The sequence below is a fragment of the Pinus tabuliformis genome, chromosome 3_1, assembly GCF_031772625.1.
Source record: "Pinus tabuliformis cultivar Carrire ecotype Pingquan chromosome 3_1, CPIR1, whole genome shotgun sequence".
Lineage (NCBI taxonomy): Eukaryota > Viridiplantae > Streptophyta > Pinopsida > Pinales > Pinaceae > Pinus > Pinus tabuliformis.
The window spans coordinates 33906218-33924433 of NC_142301.1; the positions used below are offsets into that span (position 1 = coordinate 33906218).

Here is an 18216-nt window from a genome sequence, read left to right on the forward strand (position 1 = left end):
TTTTATATCTCCCACAGCTAAGGAGAAACTTGATGTCTTGGTACACATCCGCTAGCAAGGACACTCCATTCATATGTTTGATGGCAAGGTTGAGGTCAGAAAACCATCAGATCACTCACTTGTCATGACGGGATAGAAGAAGAAAGACTTCTAAAGCTGCAAGTTACCTCTGCTCGTGCACAAAATTTCTCATACAGTTCTCATCATGATGAAGGTACATTTCCATCAAGTCTTTTATGGCATGCCAGATTTGGACACTTGAACTATGACAACCTTCGCTTGTCAAAGAAAAATGGTGTTACTGGTTTGCCTACAATTCCTAGGAAACTTAAGCAATGTGATGCTTGTATTCTAGGAATGCATAGCAAACAAACTTTTCATGATTCACATTCCAGAGCACATAGAAAACTTGAACTTATTCATTCAGCTTTATGTGGTCCAATGTTTGTTCCTTCTGCAAATGGAAATAAATATATGATGACATTTATTGATGACTACACCAGAATGTGTTGGGTTTATTTATTGAAGAACAAATCTGATGTTTTCCAAACATTCAAGAACTTTCATACATGGATTGAAAATGATGCACAATCTCATATTGGCTCTATTCACATTGATAATGGAAAAGGATACACTTCAAATGAATTTGAAATCTATCTTCGCCAGCGTGGGATCAAACATCAAACGATTGTGCCTTATAATCCCCAAAAAAAACAGGGTAGCTGAAAGAATGAATAGGACAATCTTAAATATGGTACGATCCATGATGTTTTTCAAGAATGTAAAATTGATGTTTTGGGTTCATGCAGTTCTATGTGTTGTATATGTAAATAATAGATGTCCATCTAATGCTATTAGAAACAAGACTCCTTATGAAATGTGGTATGGCCACATTCCTTCGGTAAAGCATCTCAGGGTCTTTGGCTCCACCTGTTATGCCTTGATACCAAAGGTACATAGAAACAAACTTGGTGCAAGGAGTCGTAAGTGCATCTTCTTGGAGTATTCAAATAACTCCAAAGCATACCGTCTCTATGATGAAGTTAATAAAAAGTTTGGTGTATCTAGAGACGTAATCTTTCTTGAATCTTCCAAAGCTGAGAATGTTGTTGAGCGGCAACTTGATCCCTTGGATAGATTCAGACATGCAAAATCATTTCAAGAATTTGATAATCAGATTCCACATCTTGAAGGGGAAATTCCTACACTAGATCAATCTGTGGAATCTTCTTCTAAAGCACTCACTCCCCCACATGAAACTCCAACCACTGACGATACTTTGAGTGATGTCATTGACAGAATTGGGAGACTTAATCTTGATTCAGTCCCAACTCAGTCAACTAAGCAGCCTGGGCCATCTCAGAAAGGTCCTCCAAAATGGCTGACAAAGACACTTGAAAGTGTTCATCCTAATGAGGTTGGAAAGAAAGGAACAAGAAATTCAATCAGGCAAAATGGAAGTGATGTAGATGATTCTAATTCACCTATTGACATGGATGTTTCTTATGATTGTGAACTAAATTTATCTACAGATTTTAAACCAATTTCCTTCAAAGAATCCGCTTCTCATGATGAATGGAAAGAAGCGACGCCAAAGGAGTATGATACCTTGATAAAGAATGGCACTTGGAAGCTGGTTGATCCTCCATTGGGAACCAAACCAATTGGTTGCAGGTGGATCTACAAGAACAAGTATAAAGCTAATGGCTCACTTGACAAGCAAAAAGCCAAGCTTGTGGCAAAAGGTTTTGCACAGAAGGAAGCGGTCGATTATGAGGAGACATTTTCCCCCACAACAAAATGGGCTACCATCCGGACACTCTTTTCCCTAGCAGCTCAGAACAGTTGGAAAGTCCATCAAATAGATGTAAAAACTGTTTTCTTGAATGGAGATCTAAAATAAAATGTTTTTATGTCCCAACCAAAAGGATTTGTTGTGAAGCAACATGAACATAAAGTATGCAAACTTGTGAAATCCTTGTATGGCCTCAAGCAAGCACCGCGAGCCTAGTATGAAAATTTAATTGAGCATCTTCTGAAACTTAACTTCTAACATTATGATCTTGATGATGCAACTTTCTTTGTCAAGAAAGTTGGAAAAACAGTTGTATATCTTGTGGTATATGTAGATAATCTTTTGATGACAGGGAAAAATGAGAGCTAGATTGCATCCATAAAGAAGGAATTCAGGAAAGGTTTTAAAATCACTGACTTGGGCTATGTTCACTACTATCTTGGTATTGAAGTAACTCAACATCCAAAGTCAATATTCCTCTCTCAAAAGAAGTACATTGGAGATATGTTGAACAGGTTTGCCATGGTTGAGTGCAATCCTCTGACTACTCCAATTGAACAAAACTTAAAGCTCACATCCATTGAAGAAAAAGAATTTGAGGATGCAACAAAGTATAGACAGCCTGTAGGAAGTCTCAACTGCTTGACTACTACCAAACCAGACATTTCATTTGTCGTTGGAATCCTCTCCAAGTTTATGCAAAAGCCTTGTGAGGGACATTGGTCTGCTACAAAAAGAGTTCTAAAATACTCGAAGGGAACCCAAGTCTTTAGACTCAAGTATACACAGGTAGGCGACTTCAGCTTGATTGGATACTCTGATTCAGACTTTGATGGGGACAAAGAAACCAGGGTATCTACTTCAGGTTATGCTATGAGTCTTGGATCAGGAGTTGTTTCCTAGAGATCACGCAAACAATCAGTTCCAGCAGATTCCACAACAGAAGCAGAATATGTGGCAGCAACTGAGGCAACAAAAGAAATTGTGTGGCTCAGGAAAATCTAGAAGATTTGCAGGTAAAACAAGTACATTCAACTCCACTCATGATTGACAACACCTCTGCAATAAAGTTGGCCAAGAACCCAAAGTTCCATGATCGAACGAAGCACATCAATACAAAATACCATCTGATTTGACATCATGTTGAGGCCAAGCCAATCCATCTATGCCATTGATCCACTAATGAGCAGATTGCAAACATCTTCACCAAAGTGCTTGGAAGAGAAAAGCTTGAAAGATTCAGAACGATGCTTGGACTCACCAACATCCCTTCAAATTAAGGGGGAATGTTGACACCTTATCATTGGGATTGGGTGAACACTTGTAAATAATGTAAATAGTAAATAATGGAAAATGAAGAGTCATTAGGAGGTGAAGCCTAAGAGTCATTCCCTCATGTATATAACCATGAGAATCTTAATGAATAAACACAATTCGTTTTGAGGAGTTACCTCCTGGCTAACAATTTGAGTTATTCAAAGCTCAGAACTCAGTTTTTAAAATACCATGAAAAGCAATTGGATCCAAATAATAAATTCACTCTATTTTGGAAATAACGATGATGAGATTGAACATAGCCTTCGTGGATGGATAAGACATTATAAAGATATGAAACTTTTTAAAATAAAACATAAAAATATTAGTCCTCTTAGCAAATTTGGAAATACTCTCAAATGTATTAAACCCCGAACAAAACAAAGAGGAATAAATTCTAGTATGTTAGAAGTCATCAATCGTATAATTTTGGTTACCAAGACATTCTCACCTCAAATTTATCATATCTCTCACACTTCGTCATACTTATATCCACACCAACTGTCAACCATGGTTGATGCATCAAACAACTATAATGATAACATTGTTACATTACAGAATTCAGATGGTGAACTATTCGAGGTGGAGAGGGTTGCAACATTGAAGTCGAATGTGCTAAAGATGGCGATTGAGGGTGGGAAGACAGAGACACCCATTCGTCTGCAAAACATTTTGAGCCACATTTTAGAAATGGTCATAGATTATTGCAAACACCATCACATACATGAATCCCCCAGTGCAGCAGTAAACGAGAGTGTCAAAAGTTGGGATGCAAAGTTTGTAAAGCCTTTTGTGGATGATGTTCCCAAACTTTTGGAGCTTACAATGGCCACCCACAACCTTAACATCTACAACTTACTCAACTTTACCTCTTATACTAACAATCATTACCGACAAATCACCTAAAGAGATTCGCCGCAAATTCAACATTCAGAACGACTTTTCACAGTACAAAAGCTACAGAAACAGATTAGCTGAATACACAACATATTCACCATGGCTCCCCATTCCACCATATTCCTACGTCGTCAACACAATCTGTTCTTCGTCACGGTCGCGGCTCTGTCAGCAGGTGCAAATGTGTTGCCAATCCCTTGTCGCCTTATTCCCTATTCCACGCCCAGCATGCCAACAAGTATCTGACAATCTAGTCAAACAACATTAAATCTCTTGGAGTACTCAACAGGTCTGACTCTGTTGATTCGTGGTGACGTTTTCCCATTAACATAAGGGAAATATATATTTTAATTATATACTTTTTATAATTCAAAATATATATATATATATATATATGTATATATATTATACAATTAATTAATTTAAAATATATATATATATACGTATAAAAGAAAATAAAAAAATAAAAAAATTGGTTCAGCCAAGAAGAAAAACAAATTGAAACAAGGAAAATGAATAAACGCGTGCCAAGATTGACAAATTACATATGTCAGAATGACGTATGCAACCTGAGGAAATTGTCTGCAACAAGCTTCGAGGAAAAAGCTTTTCGAAGAGTGGGACAATGTTATGAATATAATTTATATAAAATAAAAGTAAATACAAATAAATTGTAAATAATAGAGGCCACCCCTGATTATGGCACCAAGGAGGGTTCTGATGGCGGTCTCGCGGAGCTATCGAAAAGGGCTAGGTTAACATAGCCGCAGGCATCGCAATTATCGGGAGCCCCGCAGAACGGACAGCACAGAAGGCGATCTAGGGTTTTGGGTATCCGGCTACTGACAGCGACCGCGGTTAACCTACAGTTGGCCGGTATGGAGGACCGCGAGGAGACGGAGCTGGTCGACTATTCTGCCGACCCTCTTGAAGGTTTCGACATTTTCGGTTACCCTAACCATCTACCTGCTCCCGCTGCCGTTAGTATCGCCATCCATAACTCTGTTCCTGGGGTTTCGCTGCCATCTTCCTCCACCCCGCCTGCGCTTGAAGCCCCGCCACTATCTCCTGGCTCCGCCCTACTCCTCTCATCTTTCTCGCCCGAGGACTTCTCAATTGACTTTCCATCCTCGACCCGCAGGAATTACCTCTCTGGACCTGATCAATCTAGGGCTGCAGTAACTCCCCCCATTGACCCATTAGGGGATCCACCCGTCACGGATCTCCCCGATCCCTCGGAGGTGAATAAGGTGCAGGGGTCAAATCCCTTGAATGCTGCAAAGATCAGGCCCTCGGGTAGCTTTAGCACGCCAGCCCTAATTGCACAGGCCATTAATCGCTCTCCCAGGGTTGGGGTATCAAATCCGCTCTCTGACCATCCTACTGCTCCCCGCTCTAAGAAGACGAAGTGCATCAGGGAAACGGTGAAAGATATCACTGTTCAATTTGGCGACCCCTCAAACTTTGAAGAGACCATGGCACTGGCTCGTACGACCCTGGTAGGACATGTGCGAGGGCGTTCATTCACGGCGGAAAGGCTGAAGGAATGGGTGAAAGAGATCTGGGGTGGATTGTTCACTGAGCTGCCAGACGTCATTGAACTCCCTAGGGGCTGGTTCTCCATCCATTTTGCAAAAGAGGAACACACGAATACCGTTTTGGCTCAGTACTGGCACATAGAAATGGCTCCAGTACTCCTGAAAAGATGGAGCCCTCTTTTTGATCCGGACCGGGAGCAGATCGGAGCTGGACCCATATGGGTCCGTCTGCCAGGGTTACCAATACAATATTGGTCCGAGGAAGCCTTCATCAAGATAGGGAACGCGCTGGGAACATACTTGGATCACGATCGATCCTACAAGGACACAAATAAGCAGATCATGGCTCGAATTCTGGTCCACCTGGACACCAGGGAGGGGTTAGAAGGCAAAATGACACTGAGATGGGGGAAATTTAGCAGAACTCAGATACTGGACTACGAAGGGGTTCCCTTCAGATGCAACCGATGCCGCCAAATCGGTCACTTGTTCAAGGATTGCCCATTAAACACCAGCCAGGATGGATCACCCAAACAGCCTCAATCGGCCTCCGGCAGGGTTACACCATCTGCACCTCGATCTCCGAAGACCGGCGGACCCCCATCAGTGCAGCGATCGCCCAAGCAGAATGCGGAGCCTCGCGCCTCCCCTACAAAAGAGCACGAGTATCAGAAAGCACCGCCATCGCCTCCGCTGACCAGGGCCCGGGCAGCAGCAGCGGCCGCGAATGTATCGGGTACCTTCCCTAACTCTCTCATAATCACATCTGATATCTCATTTGAGCATGATATTTCCACTGCATGCACTATGGTTCAGTGTGATATTCCTCTTCCCCCTCCCTCACTTTCCTCGGCTCCACCCACCCTACCATTCTCATCTCCGCCCCCTTCGCCCCCTTCATCCCGGTCATCATCATCTCATCCTTACTCCCTCCGCCCCCGTGCTCCCCGCCCGGAAACCTCTGAATCCTCTGCGGGCCTGGGTATTGTCCCTCTTGATCCTGGGTACTCTTCTACCCGTGGACGAAAATCAAACCTCAACAAAGCTATCAGACTTGCGGGCGCAGAAGTCGCAGCTGGGCGTCAAGCCACCATCGTAGGGGTCCTTAGAGCATCAAACCCCCCTAAAATTGGTCCACCATGAAGTTTATCTCTTTCAATTGTAGGGGTCTGGCTAGCACCCCAAAAAAGCTAGCCCTCAAACGACTTTTTGAAGTCGAAAATCCGGATATCATCTTATTACAAGAAACCCTAGGATCGGAAGAAGCTTGTATTCGAGCTCTAGCCTCTGTAGGGGCTAGATGGAACTTCATTGCCTCGGATGCTATGGGAAGATCAGGGGGACTGGCGCTCGGTTATAACCCCATCTCTATAAGGCTGGTCTCATCATGGGGAGGACAGGGGTTCCTAGGAGCAGACATCATATCCAGTGAACTTGGTTGCCCCCTGCGGATCATCAATATATATGGACCCTGTCATCAAAGGGAAATCTTCTGGAGAAACCTCCTCAGCCGCAACCTCCTATCAATCGATCACACCATTATAGGGGGAGATCTGAATTTTTCCATGGGATTCACCGAATCTTGGGGAGAGGCGGCCCAGATAGATCCCATCACAGACTACATGAGGAGGTTACTGGAGCAACACGATTTCATAGATATTCCTGTGCAGAAGCCACAACCTACTTGGAGAAACAGAAGAACGGGAGTTGCTGCATTGGCCAGAAGGTTGGATAGATTTTTGATGAAAGGACCCTTGATTCATCAGTTGCAATCATTCAAGCAATGGGTTAGCAATGGAGGCATCTCAGACCACCTCCCCATTGCCTTGGAAATCCAGGGGCCAAACCAGAAACCTAAGGCCCCCTACAAATTCAACCATCTGTGGCTTCAAGACCCGAGTTTCTCAGGTCTGATCACTACTTTCTGGAAAGCTCACCCCATCGATCGAGAATCCTCGTTGGCTAGGGGTTTTGTAAAAAACCTTACAGAGCTAAAACATCTAGTGATCAATTGGGCTAGAGAGAAAAAGAAAAAAGAAGATGAGCTCCTCACAAAGGTCGAGAATGACTTAGAGGGCCTCCTGGATGAGAGAAATTTAGGGTTTATAACCAATGTTTTTAAAACCGGAACCGGTGACCGGACCGGTCCACCTAATGAACCGGTTTACCGACCGGAACCGGTCTAACCGGCACTGGTTTGGTCTAAACGAACCGGTTTTAAAAAAATACATTAAATAATTAATTTTTAATGAAACAAAACTATTTTTAAGATGTAAAACCATGATTCCAAGCCAATAGAGACAAAATATGCAAAGTTTGCTCATTTATATACCATGTAAAGGTGAATATATCAAAACACCTTTACTTCCCCCCCAAAACCCCTAAACCACAGTCAAAATCCGCCTTTTTGCACCGTCATTACTTGTATTGCTATGGTTTAAGAGCTGACCATTATTTTAAATTAGTTTAGGTGACTAAGGTTGCTGTAAGCACTGATGTGGGGTCCCATAACCACCTCATGGATGGAGACTGGAATAAATAGTCCATGTTTATTACTAAGATTGATAGAGTATATCTGCAATTGTAAATTAAAATACTGGATAATGATTGATTGATAAGAATTTATTAAGAATGATATCAACATTGGGCCTCTTGACTGTGTATAGATATACAGTGATTGGTCACGAGGTGTGTGGCCTTTGACCTTTCATTGGCATAATTAGTACTGTTCCTACTACATTGCCACCCTCTTAAGAATGTTTTGTTCTCAAAGCATAGTAAATGAGATTTTCTCTTGCTGAGCATGCTTTCTTGGTAGCATCATCTTTATTTGGTTGTGGGAGTTTGACTCAGTTCTTGATTTGAGTGATGGTGAGGTTCCTTTGCAGTGTGCACATCATATTCTAAAGTCTTTTGGCCTAGTTATTCAATGTGAAACCTTGATAATCCATGGTAACATACTTTCTTTGTGGTTATATGTTTGTCTGTGTTTCTTGCCCCCTTTCTATTAGTTGTAGATCATTTGTGATGGGAACTTTCAACCCATATAGTTCATAATGTTGTCTTTTCCAGTTAAATTACTTGAACTATTCTTCAAGGTTAATGTTATAAGCACCCCACTGCATCAACTATTCAACACCTAGTACCCTACCCATCTCATTGAGCTGAAGAGCATAGAGTTGTGTTAAATGTTCCAATTCTTGTATTTGAACCATGACTTTATGGAATCTTTTTACTGTCTTGACCTTTTATCGATCAATGATTTTAACTATGGAGTGGGGTACACAATTAGGTTCAGTTGCTTAGCTTAGTTGATGTCTATACAGTTATGGGTACTGGTGGAATCTACAAGTATTCTTTTGCTGCTCTTCTAAGGTGCACCATATCTTTCTTTCTGTTTAAGCCAACAATCACAGCTAAAATTTCTTGGTTCTATGGTGTTTTGGGCTGGTTCTATTTTCAAACAGCCTACATTCATTTATATACCCTTACATTCATTTATATAGCCTTTTGGAGGGAAAACACCTTTACTTCCCCCCCCCCAAAACCCCTAAACCACAGTCAAAATCCACCTTTTTGCATGTTTCACTGGGCGTGCCTAAAACCGACCGGTCTAGGACAAAACCGGCCGGTTTGATACAAAACCGGCCGGTTTGATACAAACCGGCCGGTTTTGTCCTAAACCGGCCGGTTTTCATCGGTTAGGGCCTCAAATATGGCGAAATGCAAGGTTGGACCGGGTTTTTTGGCCGGTTCGGACCGGCCAGCTATCAAACCGACCGGTTTGACAGGTTACCGGTTTTTCAAAACGGTTTTAAAAACTATGTTTATAACACAGGAAGATAAGGCTAGACTCGTGGAACTGGAAAACCAGAAGAACATCATCCTAAAGGGGAGGGAAGAATCTATCAGGCTTCGAAGCAGAGCCATTTGACTGAAAGCGGGAGATGAGAATTCCAGATTCTTCCACAACTTCGCCAAAGGAAGGAAAGTGGCAAATACCATTTGGAATCTCCCTATGCCTGAGGGAGGTCTGGCGGACACATTCAACAAGTTATCAAACCTGGGCTCCACACACTTCAGAAATCTTTACAAAAATCCGGCTGGCACAAATCTGGCAGAAATCATCAATGTGGCTGCCCATTTCCCCCGGTTTATCGAGGAGGATGATGCAGAGGACTTAGAAGCACCTGTCACCATGGCCGAATTAGAAAGTACGATTAAATGGTTTAAGAAGGAGAAAAGTCCTGGACCGGATGGATGGACTATTGAGTTCTATTCTGCTTTTTTTGAACTCCTGGGAGATGATATTCTTAAGGTAGTTGAGGAGAGCCGATCCTCGGGTAGCATATACCATGCCATCAACTCTACCTTCATAGCCCTTATTCCAAAATCTGACAATCCATCCTCATTTGATGATTTCCGCCCCATATCTCTTTGCAATGTGCTTTACAAGATCATCTCTAAGATCATAGCCAATAGGATCAAGCCCATCCTCTCCAGACATATCTCCCCCCAACAATTCGCATTTCTGGAGAACCGTCAGATTCATGAAGCCATTGGCTCGGCTCAAGAAGCTATACACTCCATCTGGACCAGACACCTCAAATGTATTCTGTTAAAAATTGACCTCTCCAAAGCATTTGATCGTGTAAGCTGGCTGTATATCAAGATGATCCTCATTCATACGGGCTTCCCTCTCTCCCTTATCAACTGGATTATGGCATGCATCACCTCCCCCACCTTCAGCATCCTGATTAATGGATCCGCCTCTCATTTCTTTCACTCTGAAAGAGGGCTTCGTCAGGGTTGCCCTCTCTCGCCATTACTCTTTCTATTGGTTATAGAAGCCCTCAGCAGACTTCTCATTACAGCAAATCGGGATGGAACTATCAGGGGCCTAAAAATCTCTGACATCTGTTTCCTCACTCATCTATTATTTGTAGATGATGTATTAATATTACTGGATGGCAGCGTACAGGACACTACCACTTTCTCCCGCATCCTAGATCTCTTCTCCAAAGCGACGGGAATGGAAGTGAACAGAGCAAAATCTTCTATCACCATGATCGGCACATCAGTAAACGAATCACATGCAGCCAGCATGGCCTTCCCATACAGCACACAGCCACTGGAAAGAGGGCTCAAATACTTGGGATACTGGCTCAAGCCGACCAGTCAGAAGATCGCGGATTGGGTTTGGCTCGTGTCGAAGATTGAAAAAAGACTAACCTGCTGGAGCCACAGATACCTCTCCAGGGCGGGGAGACTAATACTGATAAAATCTGTACTAGAAGCCACCCCTGTATTTTGGATGGCCCTGGCATGGATTCCTCGGAACATATTATCAAAATTGCAGCAACTTTGCAATAGATACCTATGGGCTGGGAACCAGGACAAACGTATTTTTGCCTGGATAGGCTGGAACAAGATCGCCCTTCCTAAGAAATGGGGAGGTTGGGGACTGAAGGAGCTTCCGATATTTGCAAAAGCACTGGCTGGAAAAATGGGCTGGGCCCTTCTGACATCACAAAGTCTTTGGACCAAGATTACATACCACAAATATATCTGGCCTCTCAGCATCCTCGATTGGGCAAGGCAACCTGGGTGGAATAAAACAGGCATTTCCTCGATTTGGAAGGCTCTCTTACACTCATTCCCACTCATCAGAGACAACCTGGTATGGCGCATCAGAGCAGGCAACAAAGCTAGAATTGGACTTGATCCCTGGTCTGGTTGCGGTGGCAGACATACTCTCCCTCAAGATCTTATAGCATATCTCTCTGCTCAAAACATAAAGGTAATATCTCAAATCGCTGACCCTGATCGATCGGATATCTTCCATCAAGCATGGAAAACTGCGCATCAATTAAACCTTCCGCGAAGATGGCATACAATCTGGGATGAATACAGAGAGGCCTTAGTGGAATCTCACATTCGCATATCGGAGGGCCCGGACGAGCTAGTATGGCACCGAGCGGATCATGGAGTATATACCCCCAAGGACGGGTACATACAGCTCATTGAGCACAAGAAACCTGCAGCTAGTGCAAGCTGGTGGCAGAGCTTATGGAAATTCTCCGCCTCCCCTCGATCAAAACTATTCAGCTGGTGCTTACTGAGGAACAAAATCCCCACAGGAGATCAGCTCATGAAACGAGCCATCCACGGCCCCACCTGGTGCGTACTATGCAAGGAAGACTCGGAAACAATTGATCATTTATTCCTGAAATGTCGGGCTACTATAACCATATGGAGAAATCTCAGGCCCCACGCAAACTATGCAGGAGATTGGGCTGGATTGGACATCATCAGTGCTTGGAACGAATGGGAAAAGAATAACAGAGGGACAAAAATGATCAATCTGCCCATCATCGTAAATTGGGCAATCTGGAAATCACGGAACAATGTCATATTTGAAAATAAGCCTATCCACTGGCCCTTGCTGGAGGCAAGCATTGTAGCTGCCCTGAGAGAATTACCAGACCCTCCCCCTCCGAGAGCCCGCCAACCTGCCCCGCCTCCTCCCATAGACCCAAGCATGCCATGGGCATACTTCGATGGCGCTGCCAATATACAAAGCAGTGGAGGAGGGTTCATCCTTCACATAAATGAAAGCCATCACTACAGAATTAAAGCAGGATTGGGAGCAGGCACAAACAACTTCGCTGAGCTCATTACCCTTCGCCACCTTCTTCACTTTGCATTGAGGCACCATTGCACTAGTATCAACATTTTTGGGGATTCTCAGATCATCATTAATTGGATAAATGGCACTGCTACTTGTCACATGCACTCTCTCAGCACTATTTTACATGAAGCACTTGAACTCAAATCAGCATTTAACCATATATCCATCTCTCATATCTACAGGGAACATAATAAGGGTGCCGACAAACTTTCCAAGGAGGCAGCGTTGATGGACAGGGGATTATGGGAGATCACGGAGATCATCAATCAGCAGGAGCATATATTTTACCATCGGCCATATATAGATCCAGGATATCCAACCCTGGATCAGCAAATAGCACATTAGCATCTACTTATTTTTTGACTACAGCTCTACAGACATATACTGAAGTATACTGACAGCATACCCTGCGTGGTAGTGCAACTAGAAGAAACTGCAAATATTATGTAAATAACAGACTCTCATGTAAAAACTGATCATCAATGAAATATTTTCATGATTTTTCCAGGGGAAAAAAAAATTGTAAATAATAGATAATCAAAATAGTGATTATTTTAATAGTTGTTGAAATTTGGTACCGGTGGACAGGTGGTTCCCTTAGGCTTTGATCTTTGGCCTAAGGAAAAGTGTCCAAAAGAATTTAATTTTTCTCCTAAAGTAACTTTATAATTTTTATAAAGTTAAATCTAATTTAAAAGTGACTTTAAGTGATAAAGTTATTAAGTCTAATTTTAAAGTGACTTTTATAAAGTCAATGAAAAATTAGAAAGGAAAAGTGACTTTGGAAATAAATGACTAAGTGGGTCTTTATTAAAGTGGGGTGAATTAAAAAATAAAAAGTGAGATTTAAATGAGCATTTAATCTCAGCCTTAGATCTCAATCTATTTCAGCCATTGGATTTAGGGATCACCCAAAAGTCACTTGGATCACCCAAAAGTCACTTGGGGTTATATTAAAGGAGGAAAAGGAGGAAAAGGTCATTCATTCTTTCATGAGCAGATTGGGAGAAGGAGAGCAAGAGAGCAAGAGAAATTTCTGAGCAGGGAGGAGAAGGAGACAGCAGCTTGGCACACATTCCAAGGCAGCAGTTGAGCAGATTTGTACAGTTGATTCAGCACAAAGTGAAAAGAAGATTTTGGCACGATTTTCGAGGAGTGGTTTGCACAAAAATTGAGGTGCAGTTGTTGGTTTTTCTGCACGCCAAACGAGGGCCGTACAACGCATTTATTGTAGGTCGTACAGCGCATTTAATGTTGTTTGTACAGCTGCATTTAATGCTGAAAGTGGGCACGAAAATCGAGGAGGCCATACAGCATTTATTGCTGTCCTGTTTGCTGTAATTTCCAGTTTGCTGTGAAGCATGGGAAAAGAGATAAGTTGTAAATTTGCTTGCTGATTTTTTTATGAATATTTCTCACTGTGAAAAAGGCAATTTTCAGAAATAAAGAAGAGCTCTCAAACTGGTTTTCCCCAAGAGTTGTAGGGGGTTTTTCCAGGGTCAAGTTGACCAAAAATATCAGTGTTTAAATGTGTTTTAATGGCTGTTTATTACTGCTGATTTTTATTTCTGCAATTAAAAGCATTCTGTAAAATTTCCAGAATTTGTGTTTTCAGCAAATTTATTTTTTCCAGCTTGTTAAATGTATGGTTATGGGAAAGGACATTTAACTATATGGGAGAAATAAGGAGAAACTGAAAACCGGGGTGGGAAAACAGAAATTTCTACAATAGTCATTAGTTAAATGAAAAGGCATGTCTAAAAAGACATACCCAGTGATGAGGGGACACCTACCTAAGTATATAAAGTAGACCCTCAATGTAACATTCATACATTTTGTACTATTCATCTTATTAATAAGAATATTACTACAATACATTGTGTATTTACCTTTAAAGCACAACAACTCTAAGTTTTGTCGCTTCATATAACTAAGTCAGTCTACATATTTGAATCATTCAAAACGGAAACAATAGATTTATGATCCAAGAAAGATTGAAGTTTGCAGAATCCAGTCTTATGATAACAATTCATTACAAATTTTTAGTGATAGGAAGATTCCACAGAAGATTAATCTTGGATCGTCAAATCCATTCTCAGTCCAACAATTTTGTGTATCACTCAGAGTATCATATCGTCTTATATCAACAAAGATTAAAGATCTTAGATGAAAACATATTCAAAATGGGAAAAGAGATCCGACCCTTTCATCAGTAAGCTTTGAGGACAACGCTTTTTGAAGAGGGGCAATGTTATGAATATAATTCATATTAATAATAATTAATAATTAATTAACTAATAGTTAGTTAGTTAGTTAGTTAGTAATGAAGAGGCATGCGAAAGAGACATGACCATTCATGAAAGGGCATCTGCCTAGGTATATAAGTGGGCCCTCATTGTAATCATTTGACACATCTTTTGTACATTTAACAATTCTTGTATACAATTATTATTTGACCTACGATAGATACTTACATATTTAGTTCTTCTATATTATTTTGTTGCATATACAAACATTGTTCATTACATTTACGAACCTTGTTTGTTACATTGGGATCAGAGCATTTCTTTGAGTATAAGAACTTTGTTCGTTACATAATATGATTCCCAAATTTACATATTTTCACATTAAATTTGAATCAAAAAATTTAACATCAACACACACAATAAAAGAAGTGATACAACAATTGTCAATCACAACATAGACTACAGATGACAAACTTAACCGAACAATATTATGCATCAGAAATGAAGTCTATGCCCACAACCAGTATGAGTTATTTCTACAAAAGTAAATAGGTCATTTTTGGAGGCTGATTAATAAAACTCTGAAATTGTTTCCATTAGAAAAAGAGAATTAAAGAATGAAATTAGAAACCTCAACATACCTCATGAAATATAGCCGAAACAAGAAAGGCTATGATGATTGCACCACTCTGCGTTCATACAAAAATTGAATGGATTCTTGAGAATGGTTTAAATATTTCATAAATGATATAGAGATCAGAGAACATCTTCTTTTAAAACAACTAAGTTAAACATTTCATAAATGATATATAAATCAGAGAACATCTTCCTTTCAAAGAACTAAGTTATAGCAATAAACAAGCAAGCTTTTGCCTACGTCATCATACTTTGAAGATAAAAGCTAATTTTCTCAAGGCTAATCTTATGACAAATATACCAATTCAAAATTTCTAAAACGTTATATGGAACATTTTACGATGCAACATACAAACAACAAACAAAACATGAGAGATAAAAAAGAAAGAACTTCTAACCTTCGGCATTCCAAGACGTATGCAAGGGAAATAAATGTGACGAACAATCCATTTATGAACAGGCTGCAATAGAACAATTCCATAAAAGATCTACGTAAGATAATAAATTCCTGCTAAATTTGATTCTACTTTCATAATTGTTTTGTTTAAAAAACAAAAAAAAATTAAATCTGTAGTTGTCCTATCATATTCCACCAAGATCTTGGCTTCAGAAGCTTCTGAGACAGTGAGATTACCTAGAAATGTTACAAATTACAAAAACTTGCCCCAATTTCACATTATGCTATAAAAGAATTTATTATTATTCCAACATGAATCTCGGAAAACATCTGATAACATAATACTTGTTGACATCAAATGAAAGAAACTACAAAAATCATCTCAAGAAAAATGTAAAAACCCTATGAACTTTTTCCATTACTGTGAAAGCCACTTGTGGTTTCACAGAAGGTAGCAAGAAAAAATCAATGTGGTATCAGAAATTTAAAAAAAAAAAAAGCAAGAATTAAACTAGATAACAAAGAGAATCAACCTAGTTGCCACAATGCTTAGTTTCTGAAATGATAACTGGAAAATCTGATAGCAAGCAATAACCACAATTTACCAGAGATACCACTCTCTCAGAATATAATTATATTGATAACTGTAGCCATAACAAGATTTACACCAATTTAGCACAGTGAGCAACCCTGCTTGGAAAACATGGCACATTGGTTTTGAAGTGCTTAAAAACCAATTTGAGAAAAATCTTGCAAATAACTTCTTAAGAGACAATGGCTCGCTTGAATCCTAGAATGTTAAAGCATCAACTTTCATTAAAGTAAAATCAAATTTTCAGGTTTGCAGGATATGGTAGGTTACTTGGACACACTGCCATATGACATCCATCCCCCAACATAATAAGATCTATATGAGTTTGACATAATTAAAAAAGAAGAAAATATAAAAAACAACAAAGAAAAAAATGAAACAAGGAAATTAAATTAAAGTCTACAAATGACCTAAAAGAGTCAATGAGACTCAAAATACAGCAAATAATAAAAGCAAAAAAAGAGGTGCCTAGGGCATCTGCTCCCTAAGACAGGAATAGACCAAATAAGAAGCATAATATCATTACAAAAGGAAGACATATCCACAATGGATAAACCCTTTGCAATAGAGTAGAGCCCTGAAGGTGAAGACAGTCAGAACAAGCAAACCACAAAAGGGAGCTGGCCAGATCACAACTAAAAGGCTGAAATACAATGCATAAGAACTACCCTTAATCTATGTACAAGTCAATGTTGCACGACTTGTACTTGTATCATAGTTTTAAAACTCCGACTCGGCCGAGGATCGACTCCGACTCCGACTCCGAAACGGTAATGACTCGGCCGGCTCGATTTCAAACACTCGGTCGTTGTAAAAAATACATTAAATATTTTTTTTTATAAAAAAACATAATTTTAAAAATTTTAAACATAATTTTAAAGATTTTCATTCATGTTTCCAAACACACAGCATTATAATATAGATGGAAGACAACATATGATCAAAGTAGGCTCATGAACCAATCCATTATATCAAAATGGTACCCAATGGCAATACATAGTCAATTGTCATACATGATCAAAGACTCAAAACAAAAAACACATAACCAAGGAGGCTAGAAATGGCCTCTACAACAAAAGTAAACTGTGACCAGACTCCAGTACTAGTACTACAGCTATAGGCTAGTAGCTACTGCCAGAGGAGCCAAGATCATGTCGATCAATCTCTGGATCATCATCAGAGTCAGACAGGGGGCCCCATGGCTCCTCCTCATTATCATCATCTCCAACTGCAGTTGTAGAAGTGGTACCACTAGCAAGCTGTGCAACTGCAGCAGATGCAAGCTGAGATAGAGTAGATATGCGGTTGCGCTTCTGTCATGGCTGAGCAGAGGAAGCACCTACAACTGGAGTCCTTGCTGGCTGTGAGACTGAGGCTGGTGGATTGGGATCTGCATTCAACTAAACAGCATGTTCAAGTTCAACTGATGTCTCGATATCTAAATCTAAATCAAGATCGTCACCAGGATCAAACTCTGCTGGATGACTCTCCACTACCCAATCTGATGTTGGATCAATGTCTTCCAACACAATGGGATCTGAATCAGGTCTTTTGTTCAGCAAATGGTTTCGTCTGAGCCGGAGGTTGTATTGGGACATAAACTAGATCATTTAACTGTTTTTGATCCAAACGGTTTCTCTTCTTTTGAATCAGTGATCGGAGAATCCACAGTTTGAACATCTTTATACCAACGTTTCAAATCCCAAGTGGGATCCATCATCAGGGTTGAAGAATGATGATAAAAGAAGAGAAATAAGGCAAAATAAATACTAATGAGGAAGAAGGGAGGTTTCTACGGAGGTTTCTCTTCTTTCTGTTACTTGGGAGCAGGAGCGAAAAAGGGAGCGGGAGCGACATTTTCAGAGGCTCCTGGTTTGGGAGCGAATCCCAGAGGAGTTCGACAACCAATGTCACTAACATCAAGGTACATAGAGGGATTGGTGTTCTTGATTAAATACGAGTTCCATACCCTAATACATGACAAAATTCATTGGAAACATTGCAATTATCCAATCCTGAAAAACTGATAAGTTTGCTGGATTTTGAATGAAATCTAAAATTCTACTTTCTCCATATGAAATCCAATGAGGCCGAAACCACTCTCAAACAT

The 18216-nt window shown here is 40.5% G+C and overlaps 1 protein-coding gene across 2 annotated transcripts in view; it reads right to left on the reverse strand.

Annotated features, from left to right (window-relative positions):
- TAG1 (membrane bound O-acyl transferase (MBOAT) family protein) overlaps positions 1–18216 on the reverse strand; it is a 339208-nt gene that overhangs the window by 64403 nt on the left and 256589 nt on the right. For both annotated transcript variants that reach the window (XM_089410744.1, XM_089410743.1), the window contains 2 exons: positions 15516–15578; positions 15123–15170 (listed from right to left, as the gene is read on the reverse strand). In XM_089410744.1, the coding sequence (XP_089266870.1) occupies positions 15123–15170; positions 15516–15578 (111 nt within the window). The remainder of the gene's footprint in view (positions 1–15122; positions 15171–15515; positions 15579–18216) is intronic.